This window comes from Glandiceps talaboti, chromosome 1 (genome assembly GCF_964340395.1).
Source record: "Glandiceps talaboti chromosome 1, keGlaTala1.1, whole genome shotgun sequence".
Lineage (NCBI taxonomy): Eukaryota > Metazoa > Hemichordata > Enteropneusta > Spengelidae > Glandiceps > Glandiceps talaboti.
The window spans coordinates 31,445,902-31,460,287 of NC_135549.1; the positions used below are offsets into that span (position 1 = coordinate 31,445,902).

General features: G+C 34.5%; 1 protein-coding gene and 1 long non-coding RNA gene across 8 annotated transcripts in view; one reads left to right on the top strand and one right to left on the bottom strand.

Annotated features, from left to right (window-relative positions):
* The window catches only part of LOC144442355 (serine/threonine-protein kinase TBK1-like), an 89,649-nt gene that overhangs the window by 20,740 nt on the left and 54,523 nt on the right, over positions 1–14,386 (bottom strand). For 5 of the 6 annotated variants that reach the window (XM_078131688.1, XM_078131696.1, XM_078131679.1 and 2 more), the window contains 4 exons: positions 9,174–9,283; positions 7,611–7,751; positions 6,706–6,832; positions 3,713–3,894 (listed from right to left, as the gene is read on the bottom strand). In XM_078131688.1, the coding sequence (XP_077987814.1) occupies positions 3,713–3,894; positions 6,706–6,832; positions 7,611–7,751; positions 9,174–9,281 (558 nt within the window). In that variant the 5' untranslated portion in view covers positions 9,282–9,283. Of the gene's footprint in view, positions 1–3,712; positions 3,895–6,705; positions 6,833–7,610; positions 7,752–9,173; positions 9,284–9,475; positions 9,579–14,386 lie in introns of those variants that run through there. The other variant, XM_078131718.1, reaches the window with a different exon arrangement.
* LOC144442391 (uncharacterized) overlaps positions 483–14,386 on the top strand; it is a 40,328-nt gene continuing 26,424 nt past the window's right edge. For both annotated transcript variants that reach the window (XR_013481635.1, XR_013481634.1), the window contains exons 1-2: positions 483–516; positions 1,738–1,875. This is a non-coding gene — a long non-coding RNA (uncharacterized LOC144442391). The remainder of the gene's footprint in view (positions 517–1,737; positions 1,876–14,386) is intronic.

Here is a 14,386-nt window from a genome sequence, read left to right on the forward strand (position 1 = left end):
TTTATATCCACAATTCACTAGAAATGTACTTTGCTACAGTTTTAAGGAAATCAAAATACTTTTGAAAAAATTTATGTCAGCTGTGATTATGAAAAGATTGTGAACAGTGAAAGATTATATTAAAAGTGACAAGACCAAGCACATCCTAACTATTAAATTAATCCTGGGCATATCCATCATTTTTCAGAATAACTCCCATCAAGATCAGAAATAATCACTTGATTTTGGAGAAAATTTCTTTGCAATATTTTTTTTTGTCTCCACATGCACCATTCTATGATTCTATGAAAACAATAAACAAATTTTGTAATCTAATATATTCGTACAGTAACAGACTATGTATGAACCTATGATGATGTATTGGCAATATGAGTCACACCCTTCATTTGCATAACAAAAGACTGGAACAAGTGATTTCTAAAAATAGACACTCTAGCTTGTCAGTGTAGGAGAGCTCACAAATCTCAGGCTGTTGTGAATATGATGAGATGAGGAGATCAAAGCTGCACTACTAAGGTAAGAGATACATATCTTTTATTTTTCATTCAAAACCACCACAGCTCTGATAAGTCCAGTAAACTTGTGTGATCTGTGTGACATGTTTGTTGTAAACTACATATATATACAGAGTACACATATAACCATGGAATGTTATTGGAATCTAATGAAATAATGTGATTCCTTCAACTCTATCAGTGGTCACATTACATTTTGTTTCAAATATACAAAACAACTTGAGGAAGGAAAAAACCATGTTCGTATGTATAGCCTTCTGTATATGTATTATGTATAATTTGGACACCATGGTGAATACTATCCATCACTATATAATTTAGACACCATGGTGAATACTATCCATCACTATATAATTTAGACACCATGGTGAATACTATCCATCACTATATAATTATCTTTCAAAACAATGCATATAGTATACTTAATTATTGGTTTCTCACTTTATAAGAACAAACAGTTGGGTACAAGTAATAATTTTCAAACATCTAAGCAGCTTGTTGAAAGCTCACAATGGCTTTTTGTTTGTAATCTGTTTGTTTATTTGTTTGTTTGTTTGTTTGTTGTAGTTCGTTGTTTTCTTTGTTGTTGTTTATTTGGTTGGAGCATTCATGTTTACATATCAGTGATGAATGGTTTAGTTAATAACAGCCACTTTTAGAATTCTCACTAGGCCACACAGTTTATAGTATTATTCATTAAAAGCACACCACAAATCCATTTGTGTATTAAATCTAAATCTGAAAGACAGATTTTGGTAGAGTGAAGTGAGGAGTAATAAATCAATGGTAGAGTAACTTGGTTTGAAAGCATAAACCAAGGTCAAGTTCAACATGGTCCACATCATTGTACAACATGGAAATATGTCTACTACTCTCCTAATTTCTAATTCTTGGCTCATTTTTTCTACTGTAAAGGAGATGTATGTGCACTTCAAAACTAGTTCAAAAAAATAATCTATTTATTTGTTTTAAGTTTTTTGATCAGACTTTTGATGTTATTTGACTTTCAAGTAAATTGTTCTGGAAATGTCAGGTGTCACATCAATTGATAGGAATATATGAATAGCCGCAAAAGGTTATCAAACTGTTGATGTCATACGTCACTACCTTATGAATATACATGAGTTCACCTCCTGTAGTGTTTGTATCCATATATGGCCAGTGCACCATATAAGGCACAGGGGGAATACCCACTACTAATTTACATATGGCAACATTCCAGATTTAGACTCAGTCAGTTGTGTGGTCAGGGTGGAACCTACATTGTGTCTGCACACACTGCACAGATGCATATATATTTGAAGCCTGACGACAAGCAATAGACCAGCGACAGTTTTAGTAACAGAGAAAAGCATCTTTGGTGAGTACTATGCTTTCATACTTGTTAAGTTGTCTTCAAATGTTTAGGACTAACAAGTTTTATAAAAATAGATTTTACATAAATTAAGTACCATCAATGTACATTAGGTTCTCTTTGACACATGACTAAAATCACATGATGTAACAAATATACACACAGTTTTGCTATCAAATCAAATCAAGGCATGATTGGTCACATCTCTTAAATGAAGATGAACAAAAATGGACAAAATCAAAATTAAATCTGAAGTGTTGAAGATCAAATGGAGAATGTTTTACAATAGGATATTTTGTCATAAAAACAATGAACAAAGTATGAAGGTATGTCTGCTGTTTTACTGGATACACACTTCTATGAATGATGACTCACACAATATCAAATACTCTGAAACTTCACAGTAATTACTGAGTGCCTAGAAATGTCCTTATCTTTTGTTGAATATGTATACTCGGAAGCATCAACTTTTTGTCAAATTAAAACTGTGATTTTAGGGTTTATTTGGTATTTAAACTCTACAGACACCTAATTTATTTAATGGTAGATCAGTATTTATAAATATTTTTTGAAAAATAACTGTTAAAATATCCTTTCCTATAAGTATGAAGTCTTAACAAAGTTTACTTTAATTGGTAGGGTTGATATTGCTTTTACCATTATTAGTTATGGACTAAATGTGCAAGGCCGTTTTACATTTTTGTGGGTGAAAGTTGAAAACTTTTCATTCACAGCTTCACCTAATACTAGAGGGCAAGTGATCATGACCTTCTGTGGTAGGTCATAACCACCCTACCTGAACCATTCTAAAAGCTAAGTTAAATCAAGGTTACTAAGTTTTTTCGATTTTTGATAAATTGTTAACTACATAAAATTAACACCAAGATAATCAAAGAAAGATAACAAAATACTAATCCAATAAATATCTCAATTTTTTTCCTGGGGATTGCTGGTGGGCGGGGTCAGCATTATATATGGATACAAATTAAACCATCTATTGTAAATGAATCTAAATAAGGAATTAGCTCTCACATAAACATGTAACTAAACTTCAAAGTTTTAACACTTGTTGAATCAATGAGAACATCTTCAAGGTAAATTTCCAGTTGATTGTATACTGGTAATATTGTACTAAGAGATGATGTCAATCACTACTGGTAAGAGACTGTGTCAATCACTACTACTGGTAATTTCCTTCTCCTTCAATACAATTGTCAATGATGTACAACAGACAGTCTTAAATACATTTTTGACAAAGTACCACTTTAAAACTAATCAAAACCTCAGTACATGTTAAACACTTTGCACAATCTATTAAATAGCTCACTTTTTCATTCACTCCTGCACCATTCATTTTTTTTTTGATAGTCATATTAAAAAAATTAGGGCATGTATATATATATGGGTGAATGAAACATTTGCTATAGTATTGATATTTTGACAATATTTCTAAACATATTTATTCCTTATAAAACCTAAATTCTCCTCTTTAGATCTATTCCTTACAATTAAACATTAAGTGTGAATAAACAGTTGTCTGACAAAGCTTTAGAAAAAGTTAGCACAGAACAAAAAAATAATCCTATGTAATCCTCCTGGCTCCACTGATAAGATAACACTAATGAGAGAACTTGGGATTGAAACCCTGGCCTTTAATCTGTACATATATAAATATTTTACAACTTTCCCTGCCTGAAATTTGCAAATTTATCAACTTGCACTACATACAGTACAACTCAAATTACTATCTAGTATTAATACGAAAATAAAATTTAAATCAATTAACTATGAATTCAAAAAAAAACTAAAAAGAAATATGTTTACTCAATTGATTAATACTGACCAGATATTCTTCAGTTCCGTACAATGACATGAACTGTTGGTTGTCATCAAGTTCCCTTGCTGCTCCAAAATCAGCCAATTTATAGATGGAATGGCCGTCATCACCAACACATCTCATGATATTACCTGGTTTCAAATCTCTGTGTACTACATTTCTCTCTCTCAGATGATTCATTCCAGCAGCTAAAGTAGTAGAGATAGGAAAAAAGAGAATATTTTATTAAAACTCTGAAGGATCACACAATACTACCTTGCATTTTTATTATATCACAAGAGTTCTTTGTTGAGGGAGGCAAGTAGGTCAAATCTACCTGTGCTCACACATCATTTTACTAAATTCATACTAAACTCACTTTTTCGAAATTGTGGGACATTTTTTGTGGGACTTTTACAAGATTTCCCCCCTTTCTGGTAACCAGTACAGCATTTATCTACAACATCTTGTATGCAAACATTGTACTTTGAGTCAGTCAATAGAATAATGACATTTATGTGACCGCACCCAAACCTGATTTATATTAGATTTACTACTACCTACTGTATCAACCATACTACTACCTACTGTACCAACCATACTAATTAGTACACTTCATCACTACAATGGTCTTGCAACATTTACAAATGTCATATGATTTTCATGTTGTCATTTTCAAACCTGGTTAATGTTGTTTGGCCTCATATGGTTGTTATTGATATCACTACTCTGATCATATGATAATACATGTGTATATCAATGTTTTAAGTACAATGTTCATGGAGCAACAAATAAGTCATACAACATTCACAAGCCCCTGTCAATTTAGAAGCTAAGGCTGAACAACGAGATGTATCTTATAGCCTAGCTCATATAATGGATGTATAAGGGGAGATGTCAAAAATATATATTTGTCAACCTCTATTGCAATCGATTGAAAATGTTACTTTTACATGCCACAAACTGTTACAACACACCATGGTTTACATGGTAAGCGACAATGCAACGATGCCTGAACATTAGGAAATCAAACGACTCCATGAATGATGTGTGCACAGCCAGGTGGCATTAAAATGCATCATCGTAAAGTACACGTTTTAGGTTTTCTTTGGAACTAAAAAAACAGCATCAAGGACTGTCTAGTGAAGAACAAGAGTAAATTCCAAAAGCTGGAGAGTTTTGATGATGAAAAGACAGATTTTCATAAATTATCCAAAACGTTTGACAGATTTTTTCACTTGTGGTTTCATTTACGTCAATTTCTCATGCAAATTGAAAATGAGTGATTGTGCATGTCTGTTAACCTATTACCCTCTTCAAGCTTAGCTGCACAACGGCTTCATGAGTTCTCAAGTGCCAATATATAGGAGTGGGCCTGACAGAGTGTGAAGCTATGTAGGTAACAATCACTTTACTTCAAAGGATAGTAAAGACAATGGACAACAAAGGACGGCAATGAGATTATTGAGGCATTCAGAATCCTTCTCCCCTAATACATCCATACTCATATGAAGACCTGTTTAAAAATTTTTTTAAATGTTTACTGTTTCTTTTGAATGGTAACAGTTATGCCCTCCTTCCTTAAAATTGTTACTGTGTAGTCACTACTCCATCCATGGTGCAGTAGTATGACTTATTTCTTAGTACTCGCTCCAACTATTTTTCTCCGTATTGAAGTTCTCCTTGTAATTTTGGTTCTGGCCAGACTCTTGCATTTTATCTTCAGACCATGGAGGCTCCCCTAATACTACCATGTCCAGGCATATGGTTTCTGATTTTCTTGCTGGACTGGTCAACCCAATTCACACCTTCTAAATCACCCTTATACACTATTCATTACTGATAAGACTTCAACAGCAACACAGACAAGGAGTTGGTTATCATCCAATGCACAAACCATAGACCCTATGTGTAGGGTCTATGCACAAACTTTAATATTAGCTCTGGTAGAAAACTGCTAATTCTGCACATGTCAAACACACTAAAGGGCATAAAGTAGGTTAAAATCTACCTAAGTTCCCGAGGTATTTTACTGGGGTTCCTCACCAAAATAATGGTACATGGTTTAGAATCTTCGTAAGTGTTACCTGATTTTTGGCAGAACATAGATTCTTACACCTTATAATGTTACTTTTCGTTAGGATGAACCTATTATTTTTTTCTGTTTCTCATTACTTGACCGACCCAAATTTTCAGCTACAACATCAGAATAATAAATATCTATATTTTTGCCCATCCTTAATATTTTGTGAAACAGTGCCCTCTCTGTCAAGAATAAACAAGTTTCTGTACTGTTGATGTCCAGGGGTGAACAAATCCACAGGGACTAGCATTTTTTTTTGGTCGGACCACACAAATTTTACCTTGTCTGATCCGTCGGATCAGTACCTGACTGTTAATAACTATGTTAAAAAATCGTCTGAACAGATTCATAGGCAAGATTTAAATTAATGTTTCATATTAGCAGGACCTGGGACCACTAATTCTATCAGCAGGACACTGGATTTTTTAAGGCACTGGTCCGGGGGCCACCAGTTCACAAAATGATTTGTTCACCCCTGATGTCATCTATAGTCATAGAAATTTTCGCTAAAGACTTATTTTCGCTTGTTTCGCTAGCAAACAAAAATGCCAAAATATGTAGTGACTATAAAATGCCTTCTTGTACATAAACATAATGTACCAGTCTGGTAATTAGTAAAAATTAGTCTTTGAAAACTAGCTGAAGACTGTATAATTGCAAAATTTTCTATTAGCGAAAATACAATCTAGGTTTACAGTATTCAAGTAGAGGGGTTGAGAATATTCCAATTGTGTATACAGATGCTGGGAAAGGACTTATTACCGGGAATCCAATAAAAAGAAGATAGAGAGGAGGAGAAGGAGAGGCACAGAAACATCAAGATGTTTTTTTAAAAGTTTTTTTTTTAAATTGACCGACCCACCCATAGTTGCTATGAAAAAGTAAGGAGAATCATAAAAAAAATAGGATCACCCTTACAAATTTTTCCAAAACTTACCAACATCTTTGAGGACTTGTTTGAATTCTACTTCTGATAAACCATAAGCACTTTCTGGTTCATCTAACATAGTATACAAACTTCCCACGCAGAGTTCCATAACGATGACATTTTGCCGACTGGATTGCTGGTAATGTAAAACAAATACAAAAAATCTTCATATACAACTCCAAACTTTACTGTCAAAAACCCTTGCTCATCAGGTGTGCAAGAAGTTCTAAATTAATTAACTATGGTGAAGTGGGGATAGGGAGAATTAAAACAGGTGTAATACCAACATGAAAATGTCATTCTGATAAACAGCGCCCTCTTGAGAAAGTGTTAATAAGATGACACGGACAGAAAAGTGCATGTTATTTTGTTTATGAAACAATTTTAATTGTATGATGTGATGCAAATAGACTGGAAAATAATTTCTTTGTGTTAGTATGTGACACAGACAACAAAATAGTGCATCTTTGTCTCCAATCCCATAGTATGCCAGAAGCGGGTGCTATTCAGGCATTTGAAAGTAATTGATGATAAAGCTGACAATGTAGCATACTTAGGGGTGCATTGTTGACAGATATTGATAATAAAGAGGTTGGTTTAATCATGTTGCTTTGAAGATACTTGAAATGGTAGGAATAGTATACCTAATGATGTGGCGTTATTTACTGTACATGTAGTGTAGGACTGCTATGCAATCTCAGACGACTACATAGTATAACAGATGAACAATGAAATATTTCCTTTTTGTACTCAAGAGTTAGGATTAACACAGCTGTGGTTACTTATCAGCTGTGACCAGGACATTTTCAATCAGGTGAAAATTGCTCAATTACATGCCAACTCTGAAATTAATGTTTTCTAACTTACCACATATCGACAATTATAACTGTTTTGACATAGGATTTTGTACTCACCTCTTCTTCAATAGTATGAAGCTTGACAATATTTTCATGGCTGAGTTTGAGCAGTACTTCAAATTCTCTCATCTGCACCTCATATGGTCTCATGTAACTGACATGATTAAATGTCTTCACAGCCACTACATCTCCACTTTTCTGTTTTAAAGTAAATAATGACATGATTAAGGATCTGATTAATAGTAAATGTTGTGTATCCTGACAGATCCCATCTTTGTTTCTGCTTATATAATACACTCAGCCCACCATGGGTAGTGACTGGTTACATACAACAACTAAAGTCTGGAACTTTCAGACTAACAATGGTGTTGCAAACAACATTAATGTACACATTAATCTAACATTGGTGTTGCAAACAACATTAATCTAACATTGGTGTTGCAAACAACATTAATCTAACATTCTGATTGGTTGTAAATGGTGTCTGTGCCTTATGACAGAGCAGAAATGGCAAGAAAAGATATTTTTGATACTTCTGCATCACCATACTATGATACACATCATTATGTCATGTGATCTACGGCCCCAGTTGCTCAAACCTTTATTGTCCATTTCGTTTTTGTCCCACTGAAAAATAAATCAACACATAAAGTTCCTTTTCAACTATTAATTAAATCTATATAGTCACAAATTGCATCCTTGCCAGATCATGGATGCAGCCACCTTTGAATTTTGACCACGTAATAGATACAGCAATACGTTGTGACTGCTACAAGTTTGATTAGCAACTAGAGGTCGTCCTACATACATGAAAATCAGTTTAGTGGCTTCAAGGGTTGAAATGGAATTATTAAAAGAACCCTTTAACATGTTAATGTTAAAGAAGATGTTTTATTAAAGTTAGGGCCTTTGTATTTTTTTCTATAGCTTTACTATTGACAGCATGGTTGAATGCTGATGTGTGGTATATAATTGTAATTGAAAAGAAAGGCTGTTTCCTTCTAATAAGTAGACACTACTTCCTTGTTCCCTTGATTTTTACCTAGGATACAACCAAAATGTTGGCAGTACCATTAGTATTTGTCACCGACAGTGTGGAAAGGATTGTGTGTTTGTGTATACTCTGATACTTTACAATGCAATTTTTGAATTGTGTTCAGATAAAATTATCTCTAACTTATCAAATAACAACTTTATTGTGTGGTTCAGCATTGCAATAATTGTGCAATAATAGAACGGCCACATAACAACAGCATGGACATGTCAAGTGAGATGTCAGTTATTTACAACCAATTCGGTGGAAAGCCACAAGGTAGTATACAAGTATGCTGTGACCTTTGTGGCATGTACAGAACACCCCTTCCACTATGAAGTCAACTGTAGAATGTGACACCAGAACAATAACTCAATGATTGATAGTACGTATATGTCAATAAAACCTAATATAGGTTTCAAATTAAAGTATGTAAACACAGCTATAGTTGAACGCTTTTTGCTTTTTCTATGCAATAAGAAGCACTGTTCTTTCCAGATATGCATCGAATATCATTATTATTAATAATGATATTATTATTACGTATAAATTACGTAATGATTTGCATGACTTGTGAACGTGTATACCTTATTTCGGCCTCGGTAGACGGCCCCCGTTGCCCCAGTTCCAAGGACATCACCTGTATTCCAAATGAAGTGTTTACTGCTTCTTAGTGTTGAACTTGAACTTGTCATAACTGCAAGATAAAAAAAAAGTCACATGAGCATGCAATCGTCGTATACGTTATCGTCACGGTAATGACAAATACATCAAAGCAACAATGCAAACGGAGTGAATATTAGCAAATTACAACACTTCCATGTTCAAACTCCAGCAACTTGGAATGTCGCAACAGTGTGCAAGTGTATTCTAGCTTACCAAAACTTACCTTTACCCCAACCTACGTACGTTTATCACTATACCATCGTCGTATCTTTAGTATTTAGAATATAAAGTTCAAGTCCCAGTTGGAATTTGCAGCTGTAGCAAAACATTTGTCACACAATAATATTGTTTACTACTAGTAGTACCCTGGATCGTGTTAAGGGGAAATATATGCACTAAATAAGGTCTCGCAGCTGTATGAGTCGATACGTCGAAAGCTGAACATAGCTGAGGCCATCAAAATCTATAACCCTTTTGTGTTGCAGCTAAAATTATGCATGACAAATAGTCAAGGTGACATTAGTATGTTATTACTCACCGCCATTTTAGTATATAGGTCAAAGGTTAGCACTGCGCACTCTTGTGCGCTGCGCAGCGAAATGAATCCAGATATATATTTCCACAGCTAAGCTTTTGCAATTAACACAACTGGTTACTACGACATGCAACTGTCTTCGTTGTATAAGTTGATAATCACCGGCCGAAAGGAAAGCGCATTTCATTTTTGTGTGCGTGTGGCAGTAGGCTACATCATGGAAGTATGTAGGTTATACTTCCATGGCTACATGAATCTAATTTCTATTTGTAGTAAAATTGTACTACTACATGTGGTCATGGATGTATTAGTATCTCACTAATACATACATACATCCATGATGTGGTGTAGTAAGATTAAAATAAATCAAGTTGTAGGCTTATAATAACTGTCTCATTACCTCTAGATCCTAGCTTGGAAAGCATGCGGATTGGGCCCAATCTGATTAAAATCTGATGTTAGATAGGCTGGTATTCCTGTATTTACCTTTATTCCATCGTTATTGCGTCTTTTACGTGAGTTTTTTTTTCCTGGGCGAACGCCTTTCCAAAAAAAAAAAGAAAAAAGGAAAGGCGTTCGCCCAGGGAAAAAAAACTCACGTAAAAGATGCAATAACGATGGAATAAAGGTAAATACAGGAATACCAGCCTATCTAACATCAGATTTTAATCAGATTGGATTGGGCCATGATTTTTTATTTTGCTTTACAATCACAAAAGCAAACTCTAAAATCCCAATCCACATGAATTCCAGGCTAGATCAATGGTCCGTTTGGTTTAACCACAGGGTGCTCAGTCTCATTTAGTTCTGTTTACAAATATAAACAAAACAAAATAAACATACAAGTAAACAAACAAACAAAAACAAATAAACAAGTAAACAAACAAACAAATAAAATAAACTAACAAATGAGTAGATACATACATGAGTAAACGACAACAAACCAACGAACAACCAAACACTGCCCCCCCCCCCCGAAATGGTCACATATGGAAATAACAGTCTGTTATGTCCATATGTGACCATTTCGGGGGGGGGGGGGGCAGTGTTTGGTTGTTCGTTGGTTTGTTGTCGTTTACTCATGTATGTATCTACTCATTTGTTAGTTTATTTTGTTTGTTTGTTTGTTTGTTTTTTTATTTGTTTACTTGTTTATTTGTTTTTGTTTGTTTACTTGTATGTTTATTTTGTTTTGTTTATATTTGTAAACAGAACTAAATGAGCCTGAGCACCCTGTGGTTTAACAGACACTCCCGACAGGGACTGTGCGCGTGCTTGAAATTGCTACATTTCATTGTGAAAGACAGGGACGAATGCAAACCGTCTAATTCTCATGTTTGGAAAATCAATTCTAAGAATTATAAGACAAATGTGGAAGAATATTCACTATAGTAAATGCGTAGCACTAAAATACAGAAAATTGTTTTTCTTTCTGACGCTACATACTGGCTTTGTATTCATAGCACTATATAATACTGCACAGATTTGAAATTAATTTGTTGTCTGAAACAATTTTTAGTTTTTGTCCTGTTAAAGGGGTGGGTATCTATAGGTAATAGGCCTATAAATTATGAGTCCAATCGCATTAGTTGGCCAGAATTTAAAAAAAAAAATAACTTTACATTTATGGTTATAAATAAATCTTATCTCGATTCTTTCAAGCCTAGCTTAGTAAGCATGTAACGCTAAATTGTAGAACTACACATAGCTTAGAGCCAACTCCTCATCCCACCCCAATCCCTAAATGTGTGTTCTAAATGTATGTATTTACTGGTAATACTTCACAATACATGTGGAATATGGTGCTCTGTGTGACCACTGTCGTCTATAAGCTAGCCTACATATATTTGAACGTCGGAAACGACACTGACAAATACACGTATCCCTTATACATTACAATACACTATACCACTCTGCACTATATATAGTTACATGACCTACTTTCGCTGGTTATAACCATTAGGACAGCTACAGTTGCTTGTAGACGAATAATAAATATTGTCTTCGTGTGTTTCATATAAAGTCGATGTAGTTACTTGATGTTAGTTCGTCACACATTTTAAAATTCGTCGTTTTATGTACCATGGTGATTTATCTATTGTAACAGATCCGGGAGAAACAAAGGATCTATGGCGGGAACCGCAATGGTTAAACATCCCGCGGAAATTTGGGGAAATCCCACTATATTTGTACTAGCGTAATTAATATGATGCTTAGTATCAGACATCCATATTTAATTTAACTGTGAAGATCGCAGCATAAACGTTATCCCTAAAACTTACAGACTTTCGTATCCCAAAAATGTTCATTTTTTCCCTAATACATCCATGCTCCTACGTAATATACATTATTAAAGCTTATTATATTTTTATTATTTTTATTAATTTCCGGGGTATTGACGTCGACGTGATGAAACGAATTTTGATGTGAGTCTCAAGTGAATTACCCCCAGTGTGTCACAGATGGAAAACACATTTGATCGAGAAAGTGACAAAATTCACGTGCATTTGTTCTTCTGAATTCATGACGGGACTACTAGCAGCGTACTGAGTTCGCCGAATACTTGACCGATACCGGATTCGTGGAAGCTCGGGTTTTAGTGGTCCGAGGTGGAAGGCACCGAACAGTGAACTTTTACCTATTGATAGAATCTGGCACGGTGTCAATAGTAGGATTTGTCATTGATGTTGGGGGATTGCGGTCTTCTGTTTCAATCGTTGCATTTTTTTGTGTGACATCAATATCTGTGGACGAAATACAATAGCGGACAAAATACGCAAACAAAATCGATGTCGTCTGCTCATAAACTCGCATACAGTGTGTCTCAGCAACTGTCCTATTGGTCAACGTTCTCGTGACGTATGACAACTCATGGACGGATAACAATGATAACTGTTTGTAAGTTGTTCGATTACAATCAAGGTATATCAGTTCTCCAGTAAAATGTTAATATATTCAATATTATAACTGTTCATGTCAAATATAGGTCCATATGTGGGGCAGTTTATGATAATTTTTTATTAGACCCTGATTTTACAGTTCACATGATTCGTAATATGACAAAATGAGACTTTATCATTTATCAGAATGGATATACTTCTGTATTGAAAACTAGCAATATCTCAAGTTATAATTACACATTAAGATATGACAAACAATACTAATCATGATTTGAGCTGATTGACCTGATAATCTTTAGAAGACCATAACATCGACCAGACCTATTCACTGTAATTAACCGTTCATTTTGTTGATATCGTATATTCCCTGACCTGACGAATATAGCTGATGGTAGAAACATTTCACCACAACCTGGCCGACATATATAAGCACTTAATGACAAAAGAATTCGTTATAATATAGAACACGAAATGAAAACAACATCTTACCATGCAATTGTAACAGATCTTCGGGTACGAATCGAGCACTGATTATCGAACAAAGAACAGCAAATACACTGAATGAAGATTTAGGATGTCAAAGCTAGAATAATTTTTGTTTTTAGCGACCATGTCATCGATAAAATGGCATGCATGGCACATGGATTCACCGAATTGTGTTGTCATTTCAGTTTTATTAGTTTCTCTTTAAACGTGTTGACCTCGTAATGAGTCCAGGTGTAAAATGTATACATAATTTATCAGAAGTTTACTCATCGGAAAGTCGGCTTTAGCAAAACGCATAGCTAGCACAGTACACATAAATATTTTTTGCGAAAATGATTGCTGAAACATCAATGGAATTTAATTATATTGGAATATTACGGTCTTTCGCCGTATCGCACTAAAATGTAAATGTTGCCGAATTTTTTTAATAATTTTATTGTGTAAGCTTACACATGGAACCTTTTAACTCTAAAATCTATACGATGAAATGGAGTGTTGTAGCTTCGTATTTACCATAGTGAGAAATATTCATGCGTGTTCAGCGTTAACCTCGTTAGTTGTGTAAAAATGCAGTGAGAATCGCGATAGGCTAATTTTCAATACGTAAACGATTTCAGGCGCTGAAATATCATTCATGCAAGCCAGAACATACTTTTCCACTGACGTAAAGAAAAAAAATAGGAGTTTGAGGGAGTGTACGTCACGGTAAGATAGTGTTGTACACAGTAGAGAGGACAGTGATTAACAACGATGGCCAATGTTTAATTGGAGTTCCGCCTCGAAGACCTCCATCCGAATGTGTACTGAACAGATTGGGTTCAATCACACGCTCGATTAGCGCCACCTATAGGCTAATAGCTATGGGTTATGACATTGTTCACGAACATTCACTCTAACGTCTCTCAATTCATACCCTGCAAAACGAAAGTTAAAAACGTATACGCTAAGGCATTGTTAAATGATAGAGCGTTGGGGGAAAAATGTACTTTTAGTGATATTTCGTTACAATTTCACGGTAATATATCGTCTAATTTGGTAATTTTTACAATTATTATTTTTTTCCTTTCCTATCGATAATCTTTCACTTTCACAGACGCTGGTGTTAAACTTTATCGATGTCATGTTGAGTCATGGCACATACAGAGTTTATATTTATAAGTTCACATTCCTTTCATAATAAATTATTGAACACGATAAACTAAATTGTTGTACA